The sequence below is a fragment of the Geotrypetes seraphini genome, chromosome 7, assembly GCF_902459505.1.
Source record: "Geotrypetes seraphini chromosome 7, aGeoSer1.1, whole genome shotgun sequence".
In the NCBI taxonomy this organism is placed as follows: domain Eukaryota; kingdom Metazoa; phylum Chordata; class Amphibia; order Gymnophiona; family Dermophiidae; genus Geotrypetes; species Geotrypetes seraphini.
The window spans coordinates 117417708-117429715 of NC_047090.1; the positions used below are offsets into that span (position 1 = coordinate 117417708).

At 47.7% G+C, this 12008-nt stretch overlaps 1 protein-coding gene across 1 annotated transcript in view; it reads right to left on the reverse strand.

The window, feature by feature from the left end:
- VPS39 (VPS39 subunit of HOPS complex) overlaps positions 1-12008 on the reverse strand; it is an 81194-nt gene that overhangs the window by 10519 nt on the left and 58667 nt on the right. The window contains exons 22-24 of the mRNA XM_033951426.1: positions 11267-11416; positions 5151-5285; positions 4600-4691 (exon numbers count right to left, since the gene is read on the reverse strand). Coding sequence (XP_033807317.1) covers positions 4600-4691; positions 5151-5285; positions 11267-11416 — 377 coding nt within the window. The remainder of the gene's footprint in view (positions 1-4599; positions 4692-5150; positions 5286-11266; positions 11417-12008) is intronic.

The following is a 12008-nucleotide window of genomic DNA, read 5'->3' on the forward strand; positions in this document are numbered from 1 at the left end:
TGCGGGAGGCTTCCAACACCTCCTTCACCGATTGAGACAGGTCCGGAGGAGTCAGGGAACCAGAAACCAGGCTGTCAGGTGCAATGACTGCAGATTGGGATGTAACATGGATCCTTGACTCTGAGACAGCAGAGAAGGAGAGACAGGCAGGGGGAGAGGCTCCCTGGCACTGAGTTGGAGCAGCAGGGAGAACCAGTGCTGACGCGGCCACCGAGGTGCTATGAGAATCATCGTGGCCGAGGACGATTTTAGGTGTACCAACGTTCGCATGATCAGAGGGAACGGAGGGAATGCATACAGGAACCTCCCTTCCCAGTCGAGTAGGAAGGCATCCGCTTCCAGACGGTCCTGCGAGTACATCCGAGAACAATATAGTGGTAGTTTGTGTGTCTCCGGAGAGGCAAACAGATCCACCTGTGGCGTTCCCCAGCGAGCGAAAACCTCGCGTAGAACTGCTGAGTGTAGAGTCCACTCGTGCGGTTGCAGAAGTCGACTCAGTTTGTCCGCCAGGCAATTCCGTTCTCCTTGGATGTAGACCGCCCGGAGGAAGATGTTCCGGGAGGCCGCCCACTCCCAGAGGCGAAGAGCCTCGGAGCAGAGGGGCCATGACCCCGTTCCTCCCTGCTTGTTCACATAATACATTGCCACCTGATTGTCCGTGCGGACGAGGACCACCTGGTCCTGCAATATGTGAACGAAGGCTCGAAGTGCTAGGAAGATGGCCCGCAGCTCTAACACGTTGATATGACACTGACGGTCTTCTGCCGACCACAGGCCCTGCGTGCGAAGACCGTCGAGATGGGCTCCCCACGCGTACTCCGAGGAGTCCGTGGTCAGGACCTTGCGAAAAGGCGGAGTGCGGAACAATAGCCCCATGGACAGATTTGAAGAGTCTGTCCACCAACGCAGCGATTTCCGCAAGGGCGGAGTTACCGAAATGAGGCGAGACACCGGGTCGCACTCCTGACGCCACTGGGACGCGAGGGTCCACTGAGGGATCCTCAGATGTAGCCTCGCAAACGGCGTGACATGTACCGTCGAGGCCATATGGCCCAGCAGCATCATCATGCGCTTGGCCGACACCCTCGATAGTTGAGAGACCTGGCGGCTCATCCGTACCAAGGCTTCCAACCGCTGGGTCGGCAGGTAGGAGCGTAGGCGCACCGTGTCCAGCACCGCACCTATGAATTGAAGAGACTGCGACGGCCTCAACTGAGACTTTGGAAAGTTTATCTCGAACCCGAGAGTTTGCAGGAAGGTAATAGACTGTCGGGTCGCTGAGATAACCCCCTCCCTGGTCGGGGCTTTGATGAGCCAATCGTCCAGGTAAGGGAACACGTGGAGTCCCCGTGACCTGAGGGCTGCTGCAACCACCACCATGCACTTCGTGAATACTCGTGGGGACGCGGCCAGGCCGAAGGGCAGTACCCTGTACTGGAGGTGGAGGTCCCCCACCTGGAATCGTAAGAATCTTCGACAGGCGGGGTGCACCGGAACATGGGTGTATGCTTCCTTCAGGTCGAGGGAGCACATCCAGTCCCCTTCCTCCAAGAGGGGATACAGAACCGGGAGAGATAGCATTCGAAACTTCTCCCGGGCCAGGAATTTGTTGAGCTTCCTGAGGTCCAATATGGGGCGCAGGTCCCCGGTCTTTTTTGGGACCAAAAAGTAGCGGGAGTAAAACCCCGTACCCCACTGGTCCTTGGGGACCGGCTCGACCGCCCGAAGCTTCAAGAGGGCTTTGGCTTCGGTTATAAGGGTCGGCAGCTGCGAACGGTTGCAGGGGACTAAACTCGGGGGACTGTCCGGTGGCGAGGACACAAAGTTGAGCGAGTAGCCCTCGGAGACGATCCGGAGCACCCAAGCGTCTGAGGTAATCCCGGTCCATGCCTCCCGGAAGGACCGGAGACGGCCCCCGATAGGAAGGGGTTCCTGTGAAAGTGCGGAGGGGAACCCGCCCCGTCCGCTCAGCCCGTCAAAAGGAAGGCGCTGGCTTAGAAGGGCCCTGCGCCGGGGCTTGGGTTTGTCCCCCTCTGCCTCGTTGAGGCGGACGTCTCGGAGGCGGTCTCGAGAAAGCCGGGGTCGACTTCTGAGGGTATCGGCGCGGCGGAGGCCGAAAGGGTTTCTGAGGCGGGGGCCTAGGTTTGGGGCGGACCAGGGATGCTAGAGAGCGCTCCTGTTCCGACAAGCGTTTGGTCGCCGCATCCAACGACTCGTCGAATAACTCGGACCCCACACAAGGCAAGTCTGCCAGGCGTTCCTGCAGGTTTGGGTCCATGTCGAGGGTGCGAAGCCAGGCCAAGCGGCGCATGGCCACCGCGAGGGCCGACACCCTCGAAACCAGCTCAAAGGCGTCGTACACTGCATGGAATAGGTACAACCGCAATTGAGACAGGTTGGACATAAACTTGTCGAATCCTGCTCTTTGGGAGTCCGGTAACGAGTTTCGATATTGAGGAAGATCCTTCACCATACCCCGCAAATAGGAGGAAAAGGTGAAGGCGTAATTTAGAACCCTGGTGGCCATCAGGGAATTTGAATAGAGGCGACGGCCAAACTTGTCCAGGGTCCGCCCTTCCCTGCCTGGTGGAACCGTCGCAGAAACCCGTGAGGGCTGTGATTTTTTAAGAGCTGACTCCACCAGAAGGGACTGGTGTGAGAGCTGCGCCTTATCGAACCCTTTAGGAGGAATCGTTCTATACTTCGATTCCATTTTTGAAGGTACAGACGTGACTGTAAGAGGGTTTGACAAGTTCTTCAGCCAGGTCTGCAGAAGGACGCTGTTGAGAGGGAGTCTAGGCACCTCTCTAGGAGGAGTGGGGAGGTCCTGTTCCTCCAAAAATTCTTTGGAATACCGAGAACATACCATCTGGTCAATCCCCAGGGCTTGGGCCATGTCCTGAACGAAGGATGAAAATGAGGACGGCCTAGCCTGGGGAGACGGGGTTCTCGACCGCCCCAACGAGGAGAGGGGGGAGGCCTCATGGGAATAATGAGGATCCCTAACCGATCCCGAATCCCAGGATCCCCTCTCGAGGACCCTCGAGGGGGAAGGGGAAGTTGTCCTCCTCGCAGAGCCCTTGGGTGAGGACCCCGGGGTTCGTGGGACACTTTCCCGTTTCCTCGGCGAGGCGGCCCGGGAAGACTTCCCACGAGGTGAGCGGAGGAGCCTCGGATTGTTGAGGCGCAACTCCGACACCTGCAGCGCCTCGCCCCCGAACGACGAGGAACGGTCGCGCCGAGGCGAGCCTCGAGGTCGCTTAGACTTCCTCGATCGACGCCCTGTTCGAGGTCGCGTCGAGGGCGAGGCGTGTCTGGAAGACCCGGAGGAAGAGGAGGAAAGACGGCGCACTCTGCGCAACTTTTCTTTGGGCCTTACACTCCGCTCAGGGGGTTCCCCCGAGGTCGAGGTCCGGGGCGGGGCCGAGACCGAGGTGAACGGGGTCACTGTACCCGAGACCGAGGTCGCCGAGGCCGGGGCTCCCGCGGTCGAGGGGGCCGAGGCCGGGGCCTCCGAGACCGAAGGCGCTCCGGCCGAGGTCGATGCCGCCGGGACCGCAGCACGCTGCAACACTTCCAGGGCTCCCGATAGTTCCGATGAGATCAGAGCTCGGAGGAGATCCTGGAAGGCCGGAATCCCCACGAAGGTGGGGAGTTCCGAGTCCGGGGCACACTCCCTGGAGGGCGACCTCGGTCTCGAGTATTCCCTCGGGGTGTGCGGAGTCGAGGTCCGATGCGGGGCCGGGGTCGACCCACCCGCTTTGGCCTGACTCGAGGATGGCTTCTTTGCTGAAGGGGATGGAACAGAGGACTTACCCGAAGCTTGCTTCACTGACGACGCCTTCGAGGATGAGGGTCGGGGCGAGGCCGAGGCCCCTGAAGACGCCGAGGCCGAGGTCAAGGCCGGGGCCGAAGCCGGGGCCGACGTCGAGGCCTTAGGCGGCGCGTCGACGGCGAACAAATCCGCCATTCTGGCCTTGCGGCGACGTAGGGCCCTGTTTTGGAAGGTAGAGCAGCGATCACACGACTCTGTCGGATGTTCGGGCCCCAGACAGACAATGCACCACCGGTGAGGGTCAGTGATGGAAAGCAACCTCTCGCACCGGCTGCACTTTTTGAATCCCGTAACAGGACGGGACATCCACGAAGAAAAAGAAGAAGGCCGGGAACGTACCGACGTCCCCGGCCACGGCTTCCGGGAGCCCCCGGAGCCAGACGAAAACGAAATACTTTTTTTTTTTTTTTTTTGAAAAGAACCGAAAGGAAAAAAGCAGTACCGCGAACTAATTCGATGGAAAAATAAACTAAACGCGGCAGCTAGAAGGCAAAAACACTGGAGCTCAGATCCACAGGGCTTTCTTGCTCCGCGGAAAAATTTGAACTGAGGACCACGAGGTGGGATGCGCCCTCTAGTGGGCGAGAAGGCACGCACATGCGTGGTGCAGTGTGCAAACTTGAAACTTCTATCAAGTTTGCTTGAAAAGCTGTCCGCGCCGGGGCTCCGTAGATGACGTCACCCACATGTGAGAATATCATGCCTGCTTGTCCTGGGATAAACTTATGTTTAGAGGGAAATAAACAACAATCTTATTAATTCACCTGTTTCCAATCTTCTTCTTGCACATCTTGCATATCTTCTCTTCTGTGATGACACACTTCACCTGCTGGTGTGATATCCGCTCTTCCTGCACCTAAGCAAATGGGAAGATGATGCATTCAAAAAAAATCACATTAGAGGAATTGGCTAGACTTTGAAATGCCCATCTCAGAAACATGATTTGCTATTCTCCACTTTAGCAGATCACACAAGGTTAAAAAGACTAAATATTTTTAGGAGAGGGAAAGAGAGGGAGGGTGTCACTTAAAGGAAGAGATCAGGGCAGAATCTCACAGATGCAAGGAAGAACAAAACTCTCTTAAAATAAATTTGAATATACCAAAAAGTAAGAAGCCAAATAGAGACAGTGTTCTACAGAGATATCGTAGGGGGAATAAATGCTCTCTCCTTTAAATAGTAAACTAGGTCAGTTTGTAGTGCTGTAAACAACAGATACTTATTTCACCAGTGACATATTCTTTACAGTCTTCAGGAAATCTGAACAAGTATAAGAAGCAATGTCTTTGTGAACTCTGAATTACTGAATACACACCCTCAAGAACTCTGCATGTAAAAGGTTCTTCAGCACCTGATTAAATCGTTTCTTTTGGGAGTTTTCCTCCAAGACCTTTTCCAGGAAGATTCGGATCTCCCCAATTTGTGTGTTCGCTGGAAGAAGACTTATCGCCTACGGAGAGAAGGGAGATAAATTGGGAGACTAGAAATGGAAAGACTAGGAGTATGCAAGACCAAATGTTCACTTTCTTTAGTTTCCTACATTTATGGAATTTTTCATTTTATTCAGGGGGGGTTTTAGGGGTGGGAGGGAAGTCAATATCACACCCTATTGATAAATTGTGTATACTATTTGAACAATAAATCATACTAGATATGCTATTGTGCAACAGTGCATACTCTTGACAACAAAGGAGAAACCCTGAAATTTTCAGGGTATTCTTGTTTTGGATTAAAAATGATATGAAATGACAGGTCATTTCAGATGAAAGTACTATTCAAAGAAACAGTATCAATATTTAATCTAGTACATTTGTGATGATAATGTGATATTGCTATCATTACTTTTTCTGTAATGCCACTAAGAATCCCATTTCTTTCAATATTTAACCTGTCCTTTTGAAAATCCCTAAGGCAGAGTACATAAAAACACTCATAAAAATCAAATAGAAAACATCAAGTATAATATCAGCAATGTGAGACTATACTCTCATATGCCAAAATCAAGGTTTAAGATTAAAAAGCAACCTCAAAAAGGAAAAAAAAAATCTCTTACCTGATCATTTTCTTTCTTTTAGTCACAGCAGATGAATCCAGAGATGTGTGGGTTATGACCATCTACCAGCAGATAGAGATAGAGAGAACCAAACTGAGCTCTGCCTTATAGGATGGTAAGCTCCACGGTCAGCCCGCCACATAAAGCAAAGGACCATCACTTAGCCCAAAGAAGCATAAAACTCCCTCCTCATAGAACTTCCTCTTCATAGTCCAAAGACAGAAGGCAGAGACGAAAAACTTAAAAGTAGTCCAATGCAAAGCAGCCAAACGGCCCATCACCTATGAAAGATAGGAGAAATCAAACCAATTAGAAAGTGTAGGCCTTTGGATTCATCTGCTGTGACTAAAGGAAGAAAATCATCAGGTAAGACATAATTTTTCCTTCTCTTTCATGAACAACAGATGAATCCAGAGATGTGTGGAATGTAGCAAAGCAGTCAGACCTTAGAAGGACGAGATAGCAAATGAAATACAGAGAAAGCAATGACCTGATAGCAAACCAGCCGGCACCCAGAGATTGAAAACCCTAGAAACCAAAGGCCAGCCTAACCAGAGAACAGGAAACCGCTGCCCCCAAAACCCTGGAAGAGTTAATACACTAGAGAATGTCCCATTCCTGTAAGCTCTGCCTTAACTGCACAAGCCTCGGATACTTATGATTTTAAAGTGTTTGAGGCTTGTGCAGGTGAGGACAGAGTTTGCAGGAATGGGGCAGGGACAGGAAAAGAACTCACCAGGATAGGAAAATGAGTTCCTGCAGGGATGGGGAAAAATCTGTCCCCGTGTCATTCTTTATAATACACCACCACCTCCACCGAAGCAGAGAGAGTAAACAGTGAAAGTCCGCCCCACTCCAGTTCCACTGTGAACAGAGGAGACTGGATCAAGTGAGCTGGAGCAAAGAATCCAAGGGTAGCAGTAAGCTTCACCCAGAGACACCATGTAACCTCACAGCATGTGACTTCCAAAAAGAATTGCATGCCTGAGTAGCACCAAATCAAGTCCCACAGACTGATTCAAAGCCTTGCTTCCAAGGGCAAAGTGAAGCTCAGGTCACCAAACATTCTACATCAAGAGAACTTAGAATGCGCAGAGAGGTGGAGATGCACTACATAAAGAGGTGGTACATGGGGTTGATCTGTACATCCAGAGATGAAGACGTGCTGCTCTGACAAGAGAAGCTGTCCTCTATATCCAGTGCTGGAGCCACGCTGAGCAGACTAGAGTTGCGCTCTACATCCTACAACACGACTACATTCACAAATCTTCCTCTATCCAAATGTTCGAGATTTACTCTACCCACTCTTCAAGGCATCCAGAGATGTTTTGAACTCACTAAACATAAAAGGTTCCACATAAGAAATTATGCCACCATTTCTTCTGAAACGCTTTTTTTCTATCTTTGGAAAGAGGCAATCGTCCACCCAATAATCAAGGACCACAAAATCAGCGTGAAAGAAGTTTCTAATTACCATCCCATAGCTAATATTGCTTTCTTGGCAAAGATTATGGAGAAAATCGTCTTTCACCAAATCTCTGATTTCACCAAGCAAATTAAAGTTTTACGCCCAAATCAGACTGGATTCCGTCAACACCACTCTACTGAACTTTCACTTATTGGATGAACCACAAAAATATTTTATCATCTTGATCACCATCAGTCAGTCTTGCTCATCTCCTTAGACCTTTCCTCAGCATTTGACACGATAGATCACAAACTCCTTCTGTCGCGTCTTATTGAAATTGGAATCACAGACCAGGTCATGGACTGGTTCTCGCCCTTCTTTACAGAACGGTCATCCAAGGTAGTCTTTAATGCAACATCCTCAGACTCTTTCTCGACTGAATACGGCATCCCACAGGGTTCAATTTTATCTCCTCTACTTTTTAATATCTTCTTGGCTCCCCTACTAGGTCAATCTATTGGTTTTACGATGTTTGCTTATGCGGATGATGTCCAACTAGTTCATCCAATAGACATAAATAATCCAAATGAAGTAAGAACCATAAACCAAAAATTAGAAAAGACTAACTTTTGGCTCGATCCTAATATGCTTTCCTTGAACATAGAAAAGTCCAAATTAATTATCTTTCCCATCAAAGATACCCAGATGCCACTCAAACTCAAATCTCTCCCCATCAATGTTGTACCTTCATTAAAATTACTTGGAGTCACTTTTGACAGCAAATTCAACTACAGTATCATCTTTATATTAGTACAGTAGTCCAGCGTTGCTTTTATTGGCTGCGTATGATTAGATCTATCTCCAAATTGCTAGAACCCGCCTCTTTGAACGTCCTAATCCACTCTCTTGTGATTTCCTGTATAGATTACTGCAATGCCCTCTACAAGAGCATAACAAAAAAAGAAATAAGACTACAGAAAGTACAGAATACTGCAGTAAAAATTATATTTAATGCAAAAAAATGCTACCAGTTGAACATAGGATCACCTATAAAATCCTTCTGTCAACATTCAAAACCCGACAAAATAATCAGCCAGAATTCATTAATAATCTTCTTGTCCCATACAGCCCTTTTAAGACTCTCCTTTCTATTCCGTCATTAAAATACATTAACGCAATGAGGTCTTCCATTTTTTCCGTGAATGCTCCCTCTTTATGGAATAGTATCCTGGCTTATTTATAGGATGAATCTATCCTTAATCAATTTAAGACAAAGCTTAAGACTTTTCTATTTTTTGACACTTTTGAGACCTAACTGCCCTTGTAAGGGCAATCTAGAATGATTATACTCTCAGTATCTCCCCTTATTGTTTTTCCCCTAAATGTTATCTTTTACCTTGAACATTGTAGCTCTTGCCTTTTTACCTTCTGTTCCCGTTTGTCATGGTTTAAATATCTCTGGATGTTGTCATCATCCTTAGAGAGTCTGATTAGGCGGTATAAGAAATTTTAAATAAACTTGAAACTACAACGGAGACGTGTGGTGCACACAAGAGCAGTCACACTTAACTTGCAGGGATGGAGCATGCCGTACAGACAAGTATTGTGCCCTATATTCCGTGTTGGGACCGTGTTGTATAGCCAGGTAACGGTGAAGCAGCACCTAACAGCCAGAGAGGAAGCTTTGTTGTACAGGAATGAGGAGAAGCACTCTACATCCAAAAATGAAGCTGCACCGTACTGACCCCTCCTGAAACAGAGATGTACCAGACAGATAGGTGGAGCAGCCTCTACAAGCAGATATAGAGCTGCGCCAGAAGCATAGCTCCCCACCCTCAGAAGCAAAGCCATACTAGACTGAACGGACATAGAAGAAGTCATACTCCCCATTAAAGATGGATGTGTGCTATCCTGACAGAGCAGAAGATGTGCCCCATATACAAAGATGGAGGCAAGCCATCTAAGCAGAGGTAAAACAGACTGCGCACTCAGAGAGGGAGCCAGCAGAGAAAGAATGGAGAGGAACCTCAGACTCAATGATGAAGCTAAGCTACACAGACATACTGCTCCACAGTAAGAGATGAATTTGTGCTCCATAAACAGAGGAAGATGGACACTGCTCAGGCAAATCAGAGTCACACTGTACCTTTGGAAAGAGAGCTGTACTGGACCAAGAGAGATAGAGACATGTGTTATGTCCCTATATGAAGCTGTAGAGCCTTGAGACCTGCACTATATACCTATATGAAGCTGAGCAGCCTTGACAGAGGAATTGTGCAACGCAGTAACTGAGACAAAAGTGCCAAACAATCAGCAGCCAAAACAGGAAGAGTACCGCCAGAGCCACCTCCTGTGTTAGGGCAGCATCTGTGACAAGAGTGCGCAGTCAGATCAGCCACTGCAACATCCGAAGTCTGCCAAAGCAGCCCATGTGACATGAGTGCTGCCCAAGTAGCAGAAGAAAAACTGTACTCTATCAATAGAGGCAGAGATGAGTGCCAGCCCCCAAGAACCAAGCTCCCCCTACAGACATGCATGTGTGTTCTACTACTATGTGCCAAAGGCCTCAAAATGGAGTCCACTGGAGAAGGGATGTATCTGCCTGCATTCTGCTGGTGTCATAGCTGACCCTATCACCCAGAGACAGACTGCCACCAACTGCCAGAAAAGGCCATGACAAAGACCCCACTCCTAAGAAGCACACCACAAGAGAACTACTCGTGTTTTTTAATAGCTACTTGCATCAGGAGAGCTAAAGAACTGCGACTCCTAGTACCTGAATGGTGTGGCAGGCAGCACAAAGTGAGGAGAAACAGGGAAGGAAGAAGGAGCCTGATCAATCTCCAAAACATACTGCCCAAACAGCCGAATGGCAGACTGCATCCCAAGTGCAAGCTGGAGGCTGGAAAGGAGGATGCTGGATAAATCACCAAAAGTTTTATTTATTTTATTGTTGTTATCGATAGATAATGTATCAGGAAGCCTGTACAAACAACGAATAAAAAACAGTGAGCTCTGAATGCAAAGAGCACCAGAACCCCACACAGCAGCTGGAACCATCCCCCAGAGAGAACAAACCAGCTTCATTCCACAAGCATGGAGAAACTGCACAATCAAGCTCCTGTCCAGGGAGACCAGGAAAGGGAGAAAGCACCAGGACCAGAAAAGCATTCCAAAATAACAGCTGCACAGAAATGCAATGGCCTGCCATCCCTGACCACATCTCCCTTCACCGACCATGGTGGGGGGACACCCAGATGTTATTTTGTGACTTCATGGGTCATTTCCCAATTTGTTTTTAGAGTATCTTGGCAGGACAACCACTCCCTCAGTAGAGTTACTGCGGTCTTCAACTTTTTTCTCCATTTGTAGACTGTCTGACAGTAGAAGGATGGAGCCTCAAATGTTTAGAAATTATCCTAATGTTGCCGAGATAGCTAAGTAACAACTACTTATTTCCAAAGGTCCTCTAAATGTTTTTTGATCGTGGCATCATGAGTTTCTGCTAACTTATCATGAAAGCCAAACTCAGAACCTTTTGGACCTTTAGGTTAGATTGTCCAAATGCAGTTACAGCAGATTTATTTTGCAGGGTAGTTTGCTAGTTATCCATTTACTTAAGCACTTGATTTTAATTAGTCAAATAACTGTGCTAAGGTAAAGTAGGATACTCACTAATTATTTCACACACACTGGTTCTGAATTAGTCTTGCCATTCATAAGTTCTACATTACTGTCACTCAAGAAATTTGGAAATTGTTTAATTGAAATTAATCTTTTCTTATACAATAAAAGGATTATAAAGTTAGCAAAAGAATCATAGTAAGAACTTGTAATTCTTATTAATACACGAGGTTCACCATCTTTTTCAGCACTGTATACGATTCTATCTTCTACTTCTATAAGGTCCATTCTATAACTGCTTCTATTGACTGCCTCTAAGTTGTTCTTTCATATAAAGCCCACCTACCTTGGTGGTATCAAGTTTCCCATGGTGCAGTTCTAGAACATTCAGTGCTGCCTGCAGATTTGCATGAGGTTCCACCAGTTTCATTTTAATTGGGCCCAAGCAGTGAACATCAGGAGGACACAGGTACATACGAAGCAGGGAGAGGTAAACCTGGAGCAAACCAACACAATAGAAAAAGTAGTAAATAATCAAAGCTGCAGAGGGCTTGTGGATCTCTGCAAATCGTGAAATATGTCTCAATTCCTCATCAAGGTCAGATAAAAAAAATACAGCAAATGTTAAAAACAAAACAAACCCAAAAGTCTGCACCAAAAAAAAAAGAGAGAGAGAGAGAGATTGGCAAGGTTTATTATAAGAAAGCAGGTTAGGGGGAATGGAGATTCAGTTTTATGTGACCTTCTTTCACATAAATGTGATCTAAGACCTTTTTATGTAAAACAGTTTGATCCCCTGTATATTCTTTTAATGTCCTGAAACTGAAAACATACATCAAGATTATTTATATCTACACAAGAGGAGCTTATGTGCCACAGATAATACACCTAGACGACAGTCCGTTTTGCTGATGCTTCATTTCATGAAACAAAATTTTCCTTCTCAAATATGATTTTCACAGGCACAAGATTTCATCAGAATTTGTTTTGAAACTGAATACAGTGGTACCTTGGATTACGAGCATAATCCGTTCCAGGAGCATGCTCGTAATCCAAAATGCTCGTTTATCAAAGCGAGTTTCCCCATA